Source organism: Amblyomma mixtum, chromosome 4 (assembly GCF_055824585.1).
Source record: "Amblyomma mixtum isolate Tamu chromosome 4, ASM5582458v1, whole genome shotgun sequence".
NCBI lineage: Eukaryota > Metazoa > Arthropoda > Arachnida > Ixodida > Ixodidae > Amblyomma > Amblyomma mixtum.
The window spans coordinates 155272794-155290470 of NC_143015.1; the positions used below are offsets into that span (position 1 = coordinate 155272794).

Here is a 17677-nt window from a genome sequence, read left to right on the forward strand (position 1 = left end):
CCCCCACCTTGTGGCTTGAACTATTCAGTTATAAAAAAAAAGGACAAGCTTGCATAGGTAAAACAGATTGGTCGCCCGAAAACTACACACAAGGATTGCCCAGCATCATGGCTTGCTCACTTGTCACGCATTCCAGTTTAAACGAAGGCGGAAAAAGGTGACTGTCCCAAGACTTCTGTAACCGCCAAAAGCGTTTGAAATGCTCCAGGAGCTGCAGCTGTAAATTTATCTGTAAGGTGTGCTTTAACGTTCGAAAACAAAACAATCCTAAGTGCCTATCATCATCATCAGCCTAACAACGTCCACTGCAGTACAAAGACCTTGTAAATCTGGACAAACGCTTCTAGTTTGCATGGCTACCACTACGTGCTATGTGGCGCTGTTAAACACAACCTCACCGCGGGAATTTTGAACGTTCGGTAGTCCCCATGAATAACCCGGGCGCGTGTTCGCCAAATGCAGCCGGTACAGCCAGCGATGACAGTGCCGCCCACCGGCAGGTAGCAGCCACCATTAAGGCTGGTTATAAATATTCATTCAGAACGACGGCTTGACATCGCCGCTATAAGTATATTGAAGTTCAGAAACTTGCTCCTGAAGCTCCCGAGTGGCTCGAAAGAGTCGAGCCTTTGGTGACGCTTAAGGAGTTTTAATATGATGAAGCCACGCACCCCCGGGCGGATAGTGTTGTTAATTATTGCTCATTGCGCTCTGTAAGTGTATTTGTGTACTGTGGTTCTTGCCGAAGTCAGGCAATAAATAATAAAAAAAAAAAGCCGCTATGGCGCAGTGGATTAGAGGCACGTATTGCGTATGGAAGGTCGGCCGTTCGACTCCGCTCTCTGTACTGTAATATTATTGTTTTTTATTTAATTTTTTAATTTTTTTTCCCTTTTAGGTCGCAAATCGTGATGCTTAGTGGCATATAACGCCGTTTAAGATTTTCAAAACATTTTCTGCATAATTTCACACAGATTATTCACAGCGCTGGAATATCAGTTTCAAATTTAAACTAAATATTACATGGTTAGTAACAATAGGTTGGTATACACTTTTAAGCATTATTTAGGGAATAATTATCCCTTTTAGGTAAGCCGTTGTGACAACTTTCAGTCACCCTGATCAATTCACCGTGTTTGAATTGGCTACGCAAGTCGCTGTCAGCCGTGGGCTGATAGCCACCTAGCCCGGATCATCTGCATTTGCATTTTCTGACGAAATAATTGTTTTGCAATTCAATTTCGATACTCGTCGGAAATAGTTGGTGTGAGCGCAAGATGCATTTTACAGGCCAGATTTTGCATCGAGGAGGAAGATTCGGCCGCGATGCCATCACCATGTTCGCGCAGAATCTCTCAGAACTTTCTAGTTTTCTCAAAATTACGAGCTTAAAATATCCCCATTGAGTCGCTACTGGTGGCCAACAGATGACACTAGTTCTTGAATATTTACGCTGGACATGTCCAGTTAACCTTGCCCTGCTGTACATCCAGCCATTTCATCCCCAAAAAACCTTCTACAATTGATCCTCGTTATAATGAAACAATTCATAACGAAATAACGTACGTAACAAACGAATCGACATTCCCTTGGAAGCTCTTATAGAAGCACATGCATCTCGTTTTTTCGAAGTAAAATTTGCATATAACGGGATCTAGCAAACCCCACTGGCACTTTCGCGCTGAATATGGAAATTTGTAACGGCGCCCAACACTTCCGTACCGAATCTAAAGTGGCAAGTTGCAGTTCCCCAGTCCTCCAACCTCAATAAAATTTATTTTCTCTCTCTTCCACGCTGCACACGGTCCACTGTGAGCGCACTCTGCTTCTCCGGTTCCATGCGCTGTTTAGTTTCCGTCTTCGCAACACCGTCACACTGGTTAAAACAGACAGTCAATGCACTTGGCTTGCTTGACGGTGTCGGGGTCCCGACGGTTTTACAGGGACAAGCGGCGGTAAATAAAAGCGAAAAACAAAGTTCCGCTGAGGCGGCCTTCTTCAAAGCCTTCGGTTTGTCGTACGCCTTCTCCACACGACAGTCCTGTCCTGCGAAGAAGTGCTATGGCGAAGGTGCTCGCGAGCTGTGCGGCGAAGCCAATCGAAATAAGCCTTCGTGACGAAATCGTTCTCACGCACCTTCACACGACCTGCAAAATGGAGCTAAGCCTTATTAATATGTTGCTCCAAGTACTCGACGACAGTATCCCTCCAAGACCCGTTTTTTATACTCCAAAGCCCATGCGCTGAAGGCATGGGCATTGGGCCTCCGTTGGAAAGGCTAACATATATTGATTGGTATCCTGTCTTAGACAAACGTCTACAGGATCGAATTCACAAGAGAATGATTCCTGTGTTGTCTCGCCAGAAATTCAGCTGTTATTCGTTCTGACGAATGGAGCACATATATCCCTTCATGCTTATTATTGTTATCAATTAACTGCTTAGCTTGAGAACGCAGAAATATTTTTTTTTCCGCGAAGCCGCATAACGTAAACATTTGCCCATGACTGCACGTTATACTCGGCCGCGTTTAGGGCTCTCGGTGTGCGTGCTGAAGGCGCCCGCAACGCACAACTGCGCAGAACTAAATGCAGGCTGTGTTGTCCTCAGTATACACAATGGCGGGTAAGCCTATTGGCATGCGACAGCTGCCACCAAGGACGCGTTCCGCTATAACGAAGCAAACGCTATAACGAAGTAATCGCGTGGCTCCTTCAACTTCAATATAAAGAGGTTCACCTGTAGTCGCACTTGCCGCTCGACTCTCCGCCGCCCTCTACTGAGCTTACCTTCTCGTGGAATGCACTCTGTAACTCTATATGGCCATAGATTATCTACTCCCCTTATTGCATGCACTCATCGTCAGCTCAAGACCTCTGCCATACCTCTCCAATTAGCCCTGTCCTGTGCCAGCTACGACCACATTACCTCCGCAAACATGCTAACTTTACCGGGTGCATACTTTGTACCCCTCCATTAGAATCTGCTTCTTTACCGTAAGGGCTCATTGATTATCCTGCCTTCGTATTACATTCCCTAAGAAGGCTCCTTTGCTTTTCTTGATTACGCTACATCATATATGACATGTATAAGGATATAAACTGAGGACATATAAAGATATAAACCAGGTCTTTCAGGGAAGACAGCCATTAATGTAAAAAAAATAGGGTTCTTGAGGAAAAGAGAAACTTTTCGCGGCGTAGTAATAACAGCCGATTCACGTTAACCAGTAAAGTGATTAACTAAATTGTAATTGTTAACTTTTTAACTATTATCGATATGCGTCCGATTGCAATTAGAGATTTGTAGCCGGCCGTTAGTAATAGCCGTATCAGTTTCTAGAATTTCGAAAATGCGATTACCTTCGCCCCTGTGGATTATCTCATTTGCGCAAGGTCTCACGCCGTTCGAAAACAGAAGGCCTGCGGGAAGGCGCAAAGCGACATCGATCAAATCGCGTCACTCCATTACATATGTACTACGCGACAATCTCTGCCCCGCCGGCGCTGCGATGCTCCGCGCTCCTCGCCACTTCTCACAGATCGCCATTCTTTAGTACACGGAACCTATTTCACATCGGCAACCCTTTCGAAGGATTCAGTAAGCTGTCCATGCCTCTAAACATACTCGCCTCTTCACTATAAGCGCAGGCAGAACCACTATCCACCATATTGGTGTCCCACAAGCTTCATGCATCCAGGCCCCCACAGACAACCTCCCTGTGCAAGTACGCTCCCACCTGCACCTTGACCTCCTCCTAGGCCCCGATCTGCAGGCTACCGGTCGTCAGGCCAGCGTTCGCTACCTCAGCAGACAGTTAATACTGCAACGATACGACGGTGGTATATATGTTAACGCGACCTCCTACCCCAGTTGCACAGCTAGTCAGTTCAATATTGTAAATTATTATCAAAGGCCGGTCCTACAAAGGACCAGCGTGACACCAGCCATTGCCAATATTGGGCCAGTTACCTGTTGTTGGGACGCGACATCCCACCGCTGCCACCACTGTTGGGACTTGGGCATCTCAGTCTGCTGCCTCTGTTGAGCAGACCTGAGCGAAGAACGGTCGATGCGACGGTAAGTGAACTGACGTTTATATAAAGTATTTACAAGGCTTTTTACAAGGTATGTACAAGGGCCATGAGCACAACGGGCTTGGACGAGGCCCTGCGGAGAGCGTATCTCTGCCACGATGGCGTGTCTGCTGCCCGTCTGCTACTGCGTCTCAGTGCGGCTCTCTTCTTATAGCCGCCGGTGATCATTCCTTTTCTCTGCACCAGGCGTTCCTCTGCTCCGATAAGGTCACGCCACAGGCCACCGCTCGGATTGGCTCGATCCGACGCTAGTGAGGAGGAGGAGGAGGAAGGGTCTGCGCCGGCCAGCCAGGATGACGCCGCGCCATGGCCGCGAGTCCGTGCCTGCTTTGCACGACGGCGGGCGCACAGCTCTGGTTCCCAGACAGGCCAGCGGAATGAGGGTTCAGGCACAACACTGTGTTGATTCGGTACCCACGACTTTACAGATATGCTTTCGCGGCTGCCGATCCCTTTTTCTCACATCTCTTGCTGCATCCCTTGAGACCACTGACCCGCTGCGGCGGAAGCTATCGCCATCGCACTCACCACCAAAGTACAGGACAAGCAAATGCGTAGCTCCCACATAACCACCGACTCGCGGACTGCATGAGGGTCTTTACCAAAGGTCGAGTCCCCAAACTTCCTCTCCGCATTTTGGGCGCCACCCTCCACCTCGATCATGTCATAACTTGTGTCCCCGGACACGAAGGCTTAGAAAGCAATGTCATGGCTGACACCCCAGCTCGCGATTACAGCAACCTAGCGGGGACAGACAGCCCAGACGTGACACCCCTTTGGACCCACTACTTTACGTGGCTTGGGGCCTAAAGACTCAATCAACGCATCCACCCTTCTCCTTACAAATACCTTTATTTTCAGGATGCCTACACAATCCCCTGTATCCAGTCTACCCTCCCCAACCATCTTACCTCAACCTTATATGGGCCCCTGCTCATCAGGGGCTGGCAGGAAACGAGGCAGCAGACGCAGCCGCCCGCGCGCTCTCTCACCGGGCTGTTTTCTCCTCCCCACCCGAACAGGAACCCGATCCTAATCCGATGATGTTACAACCTACTATCAATATAGTCATCACCTTTCCCCTCGCCCATGTAAAGGCCTCAAGAAGGCGGGTGAGCGACTCCTTCTCCGCCTTCTCACCAATACATTGCTGTGACTGGCAGCTATAAAACATTTTGACCCCTCCTTGAACGGCAGCTGCCGGCACTGCAGAGTAGTCTTCGGACACCTATCACATGGTATGGGCCTGCCCCTCTAACCAGGTTATCCCCCCCCCCCATCCTCAACCCAACCCGGGAGGACTGGGAGGCGACCCTGCTCGGCTGCCACGACTTACAGGCCCAACAAGCCCTAGTCGGGCGCGCCCGGGCGGCGGCCACCGCCACTGGGGTCCCATACTAGGGGCCTCCACCTAAGGATCGGGTCCCTTACGGGCTAATCCAAACATACCTCCTGTCCCTTCCTAATAAATGTTTTCCCCACCACCCTCGTCCACTTTATACAGAGAATTCCGTTTTTATCTGCGGGAATTTAAAAAATTCCTGTGAGCAAACTACTGTTCTAATTGAGAGCAAACTTTGCTCACGGGGTAGCATATTATGGTCTACGTTATTTGAGATGTAATTAAACGTCGGTACTTGCCTGCATTTCTTTAAATTAAGAAGGAACTGCTGTCAACTGCGAGTAAAGCTGTCGCAGACGAGAGCTATACGCGAGCCGAGCAGCTGGTTTGACAGGGCGCGCCATCTGCCGGAAGGCGAGGCAAACGACGTCCCGGCTCGTATGTTCGTCGAATCTCGCCTTCCGGCAGATGGCGCGCCCTGTGAAACCAGCTGCTCGGCTCGCGTATAGCTCTCGTCTGCGACAGCTTTACTCGCAGTTGACAGCAGTTCCTGCAGGCAAGTACCGACGTTTAATTACATCTCAAATAACGTAGACCATAATATGCTACCCCGTGAGCAAAGTTTGCTTTCGATTAGGCGAGTAGTTTGCTCACAGGAATTTTTTTAATTCCCGCAGATAAAAATTGAAGTCTTTGTATTATAATGCCATGCCGATCCTCCCCGCGGGTCCTGGAGTATCCCACCAGCTGAGAGGCCTGGGAGACCCTGCTACGCTCCGATGACCCTGTCCGGCAGAAGACCGCCACGGACCGGGCTGCCGATGTCATGGAGCGTATAACGATGAACGTTTGGTGTAGGGGGGCCGTGGAACAGGGGCTTGCGTGCCACACACTCCTCTGTGTCAATAAAAGTTTTTACACTACTACTATTACGTCCCAAAGCGACTCAGGCTATGAGGGACGCCGTAGTGGAGGGCTCCGGAAATTTCGTCCACCTGGCGTTCTTTAACGTGCACTGACATCGCACAGCGCAAGGGCCTCTAGTGTTTCGCCTCCAACGAAATTCGACCGGGATAGAACCCGCGTCTTTAGGGCTAGCAGCCGAGCGCCATAACCATAGAGCAAACGCATTCGCGTCGTACAATTTGCGTAAGCCATTTTTACCCCTTCTACTATTACGCTACCCAGGTTGGCATGCTTTAGAATGGAGAAAAGAATGTCATGAGAAACACGGTCGAAAGCTTTTGCTAAATCTAGCTGCATCATAGCTACTTGACTGCCAAGCGCGTCAACGCATTCTAATACGCTTCGTGCAACATGTATATTTGCGGCAATGCTGCGACCTTTGATGCCACAGGTTTGACGCGGCCCAACTAACTTGGCGATTACACTTTGCAATCTGCTGGCTAAAATCTTCATGAACACCTTGTAATCCACATTTGTGAGGCTGATTGGTCTATAGGACCCCGCCAACATGCTTCTCCGTGTCATCAGTCTTGGGAATTAAAACAATGTGGGAGGTAGTAAAAGACAATGGAACTTGATTATTTTCATAAGCTTCTGTTAATACTTTGAGCATCAGTTGAGCGACGTAGTGTTTGAATGTTTTGAAGAATATAGCACTCAACCCATCTGGCCCAGGGGCTTTCCCAGATGGTAGGTTGTCTATTGCTTTTCCTATCTCCTGCAAGGTAATTGGCAGCTCTAGGCGCTGCTTGATTTCATCGTCAAGTGTTGGCATCAATTGTAAGAAGTTTACATGAAAACCTTCTACAGTCTGGCGCTTGTTACTAAAAAGTTCTGTGAAGTGGTCCACAAAGGCGTTCTGAATATCTCCTGGATCGCTGGTAATTGCGTCTCCGTATCTTATCTTTCTGATTTCTTTCTGGCAAGCGTACCGTTTTTCGTCCGCGAGCGCTCGCTTTGTAGGCGTTTCACCTACCAACAATTTTTCGGGCCTTGCACGTACGACAGCAGCTTTATATTTTTCTGTGTCATTGCGTTCCAGTTCGCATTTCACATCTCTGATTTCTTTTGTGAACATTCCAGGAGCCGTGCTTTCCATGTTCAGCAAGCATTCCAGTTCAGCGTGCAGGGTTCTTTCTTTTTCTTTCTCTTTATACCTAATTACACTGCTCCTTTCTATTGCTTTAATCTTCACCTGCTCTTTGAATCTTTCCCATTCCATTGCAAAAGAAACTGGTTGGGCAATAAGAATGTTCTCAAAATCAGACTTAATTTTCATCTCGAACTCTTCATCCTCCAAAAGTTTGGCATTCAGTTTCCACAGGTGCCAGTTAAAGCGTGCTTTCCTGCTCTTTTTTCCAAAAGTGGCACTCACAAGGCAATGATCACTGAATGTCACTGGTTGTACATGATAACTAGAGCATAAGGGAACAAGGTCAACTGACACATATACTCTGTCCAATCGCGCATGACTATCCCAATGAAAGTGCGTGTATTCCGGACAGCTCCCAGTGGAGAACACACTGCCAATATCATCTAAGCTGTAGTCACTAACAAATGCGTTCAGCATTTCAGCACTCTTATTTCTGAATTTTCTGCACTTAGCTCTGTCAACAGCCATGCACACGCAATTGAAGTCCCCAAGAACAACCAAACTTTTGTCGGACTTGAACCATGACTCCAAGGATTCAAAAAAATTCTGACGCTCTCTTTCCACATTCGGAGCATATACACAAATAACACGCCAACATAATTAAGAAAAGGTAAAATCAACAACCAAAAGACGGCCAGTTTCACAAGAAAAAACCGACTCCACGCCTATACCCAAAGTGTTGCGAATAAATAAGAGGCATCCACCAGATGCACCTACAGAATGGCAAACGCACACATGAAAATTTGACTGAAAAGGAACCACCTGCGGCCGGCATGTTCCTCTGACTCTATCTTAGACTCTTGGACTGCTATCAGGTCTAGATCATTGTCTAAAAGGAGGCGGTGAAGCTGGTACTGCCGCCGTCTTGCTCCAAGCCCTCTGACATTCAGTGTGGCTACACGAAGTGGTGTGTCCAGCTTAAATACCATGTGTTATAGAGAGAGAAAACACGCTTCTGGCCGTCGCGTTCCTACCTCCGTGGTCGGTGTGGCTTTCGTCGGTGGACGGTCCGCATCGTCCGCATGACCATGCGGCTTCCCAAGAAACGTCCGGTGGCGATTGGAAGCACGTCGGAGGAGCAACCTCGATTTTTTTTTTCGAACACAGACATATCGCCGCTGCCGGACCATCTTGAAGATAATCGACGAAGAGTTGACATTCACACCAACACGGTCTCACTAGAGCTAAGGAGGCGGTTTACCCGCCTGCCGCGTGTCGGCCGAAAAGTTCGGCCGTGACTTTAGCGTCGAGCGTCTTCGGCGGCGGTTCATCATTGCCCCCATCAGGCGGCATCTTCTCGCCTACGCTCTCGTCATGCGACCGCTTCGCAGCTGTCATAGCGGCCTCTTCCTTGCTTGTGTCCATGGCGACGTTGCCATCACTCTCCACGCTGCTCGGGGTGTCGAACGGGACTTCCGTCGCGTCCGTCACCTTGCCACTGTCGTCTTGTTGAGAGCCATGCTCCACTGATGCTGCAGCTGCTACTTGACTGGTCGTCGTCGTCACCTTTTTTTGAAGAGGCGTCAACGTAGGTCCATCTTTCACAACTGGTTGCCCAGTTGTTTTGGCTGCCTCTTCCGCGTCCGCTTCATCCATCAGACGTTCGGACGCATCTTCACTGGTCCCAGGTCCTGCGATGTTCGCGTAAGTGCGAGAACACTGGCCTTCTTCATGGCCAAAACGCCGACAGGTTCCGCAACGCGGGACTCGGCACTCCCGACGAATGTGGCCCGTACTTCGGCAGCGAAGACACAAAGGGGGTCTTCCGGGTACCACAACGAGTGCCAACTCACCGCCGACGTTCAGGTGGTGAGGCAAATCGTCAAGTTTAACACCGGCCTTCAACTTCAGGGTGACGAGCATTGTGGTCGACCCCTTCCCTGAGACGCCTTTCACGCGCCAGCGTTCCCGGGCCACTTCTGCGACCTTCCCGTACGGCGCAAGGGCAACACGCACGTCCTCGTCGGGCGCGTACGTTATGGAGCAACCAATGGAGCTTGAGGCGCACGTCCTGGTTCGTCGGGTCGATCACTAAGCAGCGGCGTTCCTTCACGAGCAGCTCACCGACGCCTGCAATCTTCCGCGCTGCATCGACATCCTTCATTGTGATAGCCCAGACGCGGCTCATGCGATACGCCCTGGGAGCAGCGCATGCTGGGCTAACGCGTCTCGGAAGTCTTCCACCCGGTAAGGGCGGGCCGTGATGTCGGCGTGCAAAAAAAACGGTATTTAAAACAAAACGCCCTGTAGGCAGACCTGGCAGAACAACCTGGTAGGAACTTTCGTGTTCAGTAACCCTCTTTCCACGGCCAGACAAGGCCGCCGAAGCCGCTCCTACGGAGCCCATGATCGCACGTCCGAACACTGCGGTGGCCGGACGTGAAGACCCAACCACGCCACGCCAGCTCGATGGTTTGCAATGGTTTGCAATGAACAAAGGCGCGTCTAGTGAATACGGTGTCTTTGTTCACTCCCATCTTCCTCCCTTCCCGTTGCGGCTAGGTTCAGGTGTCCACCGCTGTATGCGAGCCAGATACATTTCCTTTCCTCAAAAACCAATTTACCGATGAGCAAGGCGTGTTGACGGGTGTCCACCGAGATATGCGAGAAAGTTACTGCGTAATTTCCTTTCCTCAAATACAAATTTTCTTCATTACGGCCCCTCTTCTTTCACTCCCACTTCCTCCCTTCCTCTACGGTGCGGTTCAGGTGTTTACCGAGATGGCAGAGAATTACTGCTCGACTTCCTTTCCTCAAAAAGCGTTGCGTTCAAAGGGCAAGGCATCGCGCCGAACGGGTGGTGGCGTTCCGTGGACGCCCTGGCAGCGCGTTACAACACGCTGTCGCGTTCCACTCCTAAATGCGAAGCTTAAGCGTAATTAATTTGCAGTTAATTAGTATTTAGCCGTTAATCAGTAATTATCAATTGATTAGTGATTTGTCATTACTCAGTAATTGGTAATTAATTATGTATGACGTAACCAGTGCCACAGAGGCAGTCAAAGTAGCGCGGAAAACGCATTCGCCTCTACGCACTTTAGACAGTCAAAGTGCCCCTCAATTTTTTGCAGCGTTTCGATGGAGGCGAAATGCAAAAGGAGCCTGTGTGCTGTGCGATGTACGTGCACGCTAAAAAATTGCTGAGGCTCAGCTTGGCTAAGCCTGGGGAATGCGAAGCATATTAGTGGCTAGGCTTGGTAATACATGGCTTTCCTTGATTGAATACTTGGTCATTTTAATACAACCACTAGAAGCCTTCGTCGTGGGGGAAGACAACGGCATGGCTACAGCGGAACGCCGACTAACCCCGAGACGCGCGTTGGGTGAGCGCCTGGATTGCCACGGAAGCCGCGTCTGCCTGCCCGGTGGAGCGAGCGTTTCACCTACACCGAGTGTGAACGCGAGTTCGAAATGTGCGGGAATGCGCGGGTGTGACGGCTAGGGGTCCCACGGCGACGGCGCGAGGTGGAGGCCGGCTCTCTCATCCGATGTCACGTGGTGTGACGTCACGGTGTCACGTGGGGGTCCCACGGCGACGGCGTGAGTGGTAGCTCTAGCAATATGCTTCGCATAAAAATCCCAGGTGGTCGAAATACTTCTGGAGATGTCCACTACAGCCTCTGCTTCTGTCTTCCTTCTTTCGCTCCGTTCTTTATTCCTCCCTTAACGGCGCATACCCGCCGCGCGGTGGTGGTGGTGGTGAAAAACATTTTTAATACTCAGAGAGAGTTTGGGGATCAGAAGACCCCGCTACATGGTCGGTATCCTTAGTCCGCGACACCGCACGACGAGGCCCCGTTTCGCGCCCGCTTTACTAGAGCCCTTTGGGACTCCAGGGTGGAGCAGTTGAGGAGGGCAGTCTCCCATGCCTCTCGAGTGGGGGTGGGGGAAGGAGGAAGGTGAGGATTCTGAGTACATGCCCACACCATGTGAAAGATATCGCAGATCTCTCCACAGTGCGGGCAGCGCCCATCTGTGTTCGGGTCGAAGTGTTTTGCTATGGCAGGACAGAGAAGAGTTCCTGTCTGCAGGCGCCGCAGAGTTCGCTCCTCCGCCTTACTCAGCCCCTTGGCAGGTGCCGGGTATACAGGCGGTGGCTGTCGCAATAATGAATTAGGATTTCGCGGAACCGCAGAAGTGGTTTTTGAGCTTCTGAGCCAGGAGAGCTAGGATCCACCGCGTTCCCCCGCCGCGCGGCTGCTCAGCCGGAGTACCAAGGTTCGAATCCGGCCGCGATGTCCTGGTCGGATGAAGGCGAAATGCGAAAGGCGCCCGTGCCCTGTACGAGGTGAATGCATGTTGAAGATCCTCGGGTGGTCGAAATTTTAATGCAAATGCATTACATGGCTATGTCGCGTCAGTAAAGTGCCCGCAAATCTTGTCCGCACAATTACGTAGTTCTCTAGAGGTATATGTGTTTAGTTTGGTTTGGTTTGGTTTTATGGGGTTTAACGTCCCAAAGCGACCAAGGCTATGAGAGACGCCGTAGTGGAGGGCTCCGGAAATTTCGACCACCTGGGGTTCTTTAACGTGCACTGACATCGCACAATACACGGGCCTCTAGAATTTCTCCTCCAAAGAAATTCAACCGCCGCGGCCGGGATCGAGCCCGCGTCTTTCGGGTCAGCAGCCGAGCACCATAACCACTGAGCCACCGCGGCGGTATATGTGTGAATGTGGGATTGTAGTATATAGTGCGTGATAAAACGTTGATGTGGGAAAAGTTTGGTTGATGAGGTGTAGTTAGTGAATTAATTGAACGCGAAAAAACGCTAAAAGAAACACTTAGACGTCAAATTAGCCATGGACGTCGATATAGTACATAAACGTCAGAGCAGCCACGGACGTCGGAATAGTGTGTAGACATTTCGCTTTCGTATTGCTTCAGAGCGGTTCGTCGCAGTGATCTCAGTCTTTACGGAGCCCTCCACTACGGCACTTCTTTCATTCCGAACTACCTTCAATCACAGCGCGGTTGAGGTGTCCACCAAAAAGCGAGATAGTTATAGCGTCCCGTTATTTCCCCCTAAGCAATTTTGGTTTTACGTCAGCTATAAAGAAAACTACGTCACAATGACATGGCCTAAAGAACAAAAGGAAGTACACAGTAAGCATAGCGCGCACCGTGGGATGCAATCGTGATATTTTATGGTGGCCGAACGTGAACCCGGGCGCTGGCTGCACTGCTGTAGCAACCGAAACGCGATAGCACGAAAGTAGGCTTACTTTCGAAACGAGGTTTCAGTTTAGTTCACGTTCGCGATTGAGGAGGAAGAAGAGCGCCCGTTGCCTGATCACTTGCTCGGCACGCAGCTCGCGCTAGGAACAGGGCCCGTTAACATTAAGAGCCAGTGGTTGGCTTCGACACGACTGTGCTGTCGAGTCAGCGTTGTTCCGTCGTCGTACGCACCTTCGGAAGCTCTCGGGCATAGCGGCGTCCGTACGAGGTAAGCACTGAACGCTCGCTCGACGGTTGCGCTGGCTTGGGCCGCCTGCAGTTTAGGCTTGGCGTGCACTGACACCGAACTCCGTGAGGCTCGCGCTCTTGAGATCCCGCTGACCCATGAATAGCCGGGTTGGAGGGGCAGGCCCACACCATGTGATATGTGTCAGAAGACACTGCACTACAGTGTGGGCAGCTGCCGTTAAAGGAGGGGTCAAAATGCTTTAGTGCTGCCGGGCACGGAAATGTATTGGTGAGAAGGCGGAGAAGGAGCCGCTCATCCGCCTTCTACAGGCCTTTACATGGGCGATGGTAAAGGCGATGACTGTCTTGATAATACGTTGTAATAGCTTTGAAGGTATAGATCGGATTAGGATCAGGTTCCTGATAGTATGGGGAGGAGAAAACAGCCCGGTGAGAGAGCGCGCGGGCGGCTGCGTAACCCGGGAGGACTGGGAGGCGACCCTGCTCGGCTGCCACCACTTACAGGCCCAACAAGCCTTCGTCGGGCGCGCCCGCGCGGCGGCCACCGCCGCTGGGGTTGCATACTAGGTACCTCCACCTAGTGCGTGTGAGGATCAGTCCCTTACGGGCTGATCCAAACATACCTCCTGTCCCTTCTTAATAAATGTTTTCACCACCACCACTACCCATGAAAGACCGAAACTGGAAATGCTGGAAGCGTTAACAGCGGATGGTGTCTTCAGCTGAGACGCACTGCCTCCGTGCCGGTGCGCAGGAAGTGACGTCAAATACTACACGAGTGGCACGTCACCTTGCACATCAGCCGAACGTGCGAAACACTCACAGAGTGTCGTTGCTCTTCCTGCCGTCTGTTAACCGAGGCCTCCGAGACCCTCGTCAATGATCTCAGAGGCTATTCCTACGAGCGGCCGACGCCAACTAGAGCAGTCAACAGTTTGCACAATTAGCAACAGCCTTTTCAGAACAGTGCTCAGTGCCGCGCTTGTAACAGGCGTTGATAGAATCGCCGGGAAACGCGGGATTCACGAGCCTGATCGTGAGGTACTGCGATTAATTATGGGGGCGCAGGTTTGTAAGACACCACAACAAGGCGTTATTCTTGCCGGTTTCGATCCATACGCCTTTAGAGCTTCAGATAGAGTAATTTTCGAAAATATCAGCAGGTGATCCTCAATCTGCTAAGCGCCCCACATTGTCGCTTTATTGATATCCTTTAGCCTGCGCATACGTTGACAAAATGTTCGATGTTATAAAGTGCAGGCATGCCGGGTGAACAGCATATGCCGTTCGCTGCAGGCAGAACTTGCAAGACTAAAAATATTGACAAACCTTTAATTTCCTCATAACGGAAGGCACATTGCTTGCCGGCCGGTGGCTGCGTGGTTGCAGCGCGAATAAATGCATTGCAGCTGCTGTAATATTCAACATTTTTTAAAAATGTGCCCACTTGTAATGATCCGTCCGTTTTTCCACTTCGTCGATGCTGCGTCAACCAACGAGCGTGAACAGCGTCGTCTGCTAGCGCGCGCTGCACGACGGGATTGCACCGCGCTCCACCGTCGGTCTCCACGGTGGCGCGGTGGCACGCACGCGTGTCGTGCTCGTCCCACCCGAACGTACGGCACTGCACCAGTGGCATCCAGCCGAACGTGGGGCACCGCACGAGTGCGTGGAAAACTCCACGAGTGCCGTCAGCCGAAGACACCATAGTTTCTAAATATTGCACGAGAATGCATGGCGTTAGATAATCTTCCGCCATCTATGTGAGCTGGCGACAACTAACGGGGGCGCTGTTTCCGGTTTTGTAAAACCAGTTTTCGATTTCCCGTCATGTTTCCTGCAAAAAGCGGCACGACTACATGCGTCGCGATATCGTGAATATCGTCATGTTCGTTTTGCTTTATGGGGTTTAACGTCCCAAAGCGGCTAAGGCTATGAGTGACGCCGTAGTGGAGGGCTCCGGAAATTTTTTCGACCACCTGGAGTTCTTTAACGTGCACTAACTTCGCACTGTGCACGGGCCCCTAGAATTTCGCCTCCATTGAAATTCGACCGCCGTGGCCGGGATCTAACCCGCGTCTTTCGGGCCAGCAGTCGAGCGCCGTAACCACTGAGCCACCGCGGCGGGTCTTTTTACACTGAACGCGCTGAACTCGTTGTGTTATAAGTTCCGTCGGTTCTTTTGATCCTCTTTTGCTGTAAACGTTCGCGATGAGGCGAAACGCCCTCTGGCGTTTGTGTGGGCCATTCTGGTTGGTTGGTTGGTTGGTTGATGGGGTTTAACGTCCCAAAGCGACTAAGGCTATGAGAGACGCCGTAGTGGAGGGCTCCGGAAATTTCGACCACCTGGGGTTCTTTTACGTGCACTGACATCGCACTGTGCACGGGCCCCTAGAATTTCGCCTCCATTGAAATTCGACCGCCGTGGCCGGGATCTAACCCGCGTCTTTCGGGCCAGCAGTCGAGCGCCGTAACCACTGAGCCACCGCGGCGGGTCTTTTTACACTGAACGCGCTGAACTCGTTGTGTTATAAGTTCCGTCGGTTCTTTTGATCCTCTTTTGCTGTAAACGTTCGCGATGAGGCGAAACGCCCTCTGGCGTTTGTGTGGGCCATTCTGGTTGGTTGGTTGGTTGATGGGGTTTAACGTCCCAAAGCGACTAAGGCTATGAGAGACGCCGTAGTGGAGGGCTCCGGAAATTTCGACCACCTGGGGTTCTTTAACGTGTACTAACTTCGCACTGTGCACGGGCCCCTAGAATTTCGCCTCCATTGAAATTCGACCGCCGTGGCCGGGATCTAACCCGCGTCTTTCGGGCCAGCAGTCGAGCGCCGTAACCACTGAGCCACCGCGGCGGGTCTTTTTACACTGAACGCGCTGAACTCGTTGTGTTATAAGTTCCGTCGGTTCTTTTGACCCTCTTTTGCTGTAAACGTTCGCGATGAGGCGAAACGCCCTCTGGCGTTTGTGTGGGCCATTCTGGTTGGTTGGTTGGTTGATGGGGTTTAACGTCCCAAAGCGACTAAGGCTATGAGAGACGCCGTAGTGGAGGGCTCCGGAAATTTCGACCACCTGGGGTTCTTTAACGTGCACTAACTTCGCACTGTGCACGGGCCCCTAGAATTTCGCCTCCAAAGAAATTCAACCGCCACGGCCGGGATCGAACCCGCGTCTTTCGGGACAGCAGCCGAGCACCATATAGCCACCGCGGCGGCTGTGTGGGCCATTCTGTTTTGCGGCTTCAGCCGCATCAGTGGTTGAGTAGCTGCCGTTTTGCCGAGATCGTCGTGCGAAATTGTTTAGTTCGCCGTGACGGAGTTATGAAAGGCCGTCTTGATACAGGGTTTCCTTCGTTGAAGGCGAGTTATTGCCCGCGACGATTCAGTACTAGCTGTGCCTGCCTATGCCTAAACGGAGAATGGACATAATAGAGAGTTGAAGGCAGATCATGTTTTTGTGAGCGCAAAAAAAAAAGTGCCACGCACGCGAGTTGTTTTAGTTTGCACGTAGCACCAGACAGCTGACAGTGCAAGTATTTCAGTTGTTGCGCATGGAAGTAGACACGTCTCGAGTAGTTTCACTGCGTCGGTGGCTCAGTGGTTAGGGCGCTCGGCTACTGAGCCGGAGTACCCGGGTTCAAACCAAGCCGCGGCTGCCGCGTTTCGATGGAGGCGGTACACAAAAGGCGCCCGTGTGCTGTGTTGTTTTTGTTGCGACTGAGAGAAGAATGAAAAGGAAAATGCACGGGCCTGCCAATTGGCTCAAGCCGAGCCACCACCGCTGCCACGTGCAGATAGAGGAGAGTTAAAAGATCAGGGGAAAGAGAAAAAGGAAAGAAAAGACGCGCGTCGCAGCAACAATCGCGTCTGCCGAAGCGGACGCTGGCTGAAGAAACAGATAAGCGGCCGTAGCCGCGCTTCGTCACCACCTCCCCCGTGTGCTGTGCTGTGTTGTGACTGAGAGAAGGATGAAAATGAAATTGCACGGGCCTGCCTACTGGCTCGAGCCAAGCCACCACCGCTGCCACGTGCAGATAGAGTAGAGTTGAGGAAAGGATAGTTGAGGATAGAGTAGAGGAAAGAGAAAAAGGAAAGAAAAGACGCGCGTAGCAGCAACAACTGCGTCCGCCGGAGCGGACGCTGCTGAGCGATGTCAGAGTACGTTAAACATCCCCGGTGGTCGAAATTATTCCGGAGACCTCTACTACGGCACCTCTTTCTTCTTTCACACCCACCTTCCTCCCTTCCCCTACGGCATGGTTCAGGTGTCCACCGAGATATGTGACAGATATACTACGATTTCCTTTCCTCAAAAAACAATTTACCATTTTTACCACCACGTAGCTTAAAGCACGATTGAGGTGTCCACTGTTCCAAGCGGGCAGTTATCCGCCTTCCCTCTGCTTTCTAAGCGTTCGCTCCATTTGTTTCACTGCCTAAAGCGCGTCTAAGGTGTACACTGCTGGTTAGAACGGACAACGGCGACGCCGCAAAACACAGAAACGGGCGCCAGAGAGCTGCGCTCTAGAGGGGCGGTTGGGGGGAGGGGTCCGGAATAATTTCGAACACATGGGGATCTTACGAGCGCTGACATCGCACAGCACACGGGCGCCTTTTGTGTTTGAAAATTGAAAGTTGATTTTTGAGGAAAAGAAATGGCGCAGTATCTAGCTCACATATCTCGGTGGACAC

At 51.2% G+C, this 17677-nt stretch overlaps 1 protein-coding gene across 2 annotated transcripts in view; it reads right to left on the bottom strand.

The window, feature by feature from the left end:
- The window catches only part of Pdk1 (Phosphoinositide-dependent kinase 1), a 71819-nt gene extending 62994 nt beyond the window's left edge, over window positions 1–8825 (bottom strand). For both annotated transcript variants that reach the window (XM_089540979.1, XM_089540978.1), the window contains exon 1: window positions 8533–8825. In XM_089540979.1, coding sequence (XP_089397105.1) covers window positions 8533–8688 — 156 coding nt within the window. In that variant the 5' untranslated portion in view covers window positions 8689–8825. The remainder of the gene's footprint in view (window positions 1–8532) is intronic.
- Window positions 8826–17677: the final 8852 nt, after the last annotated feature.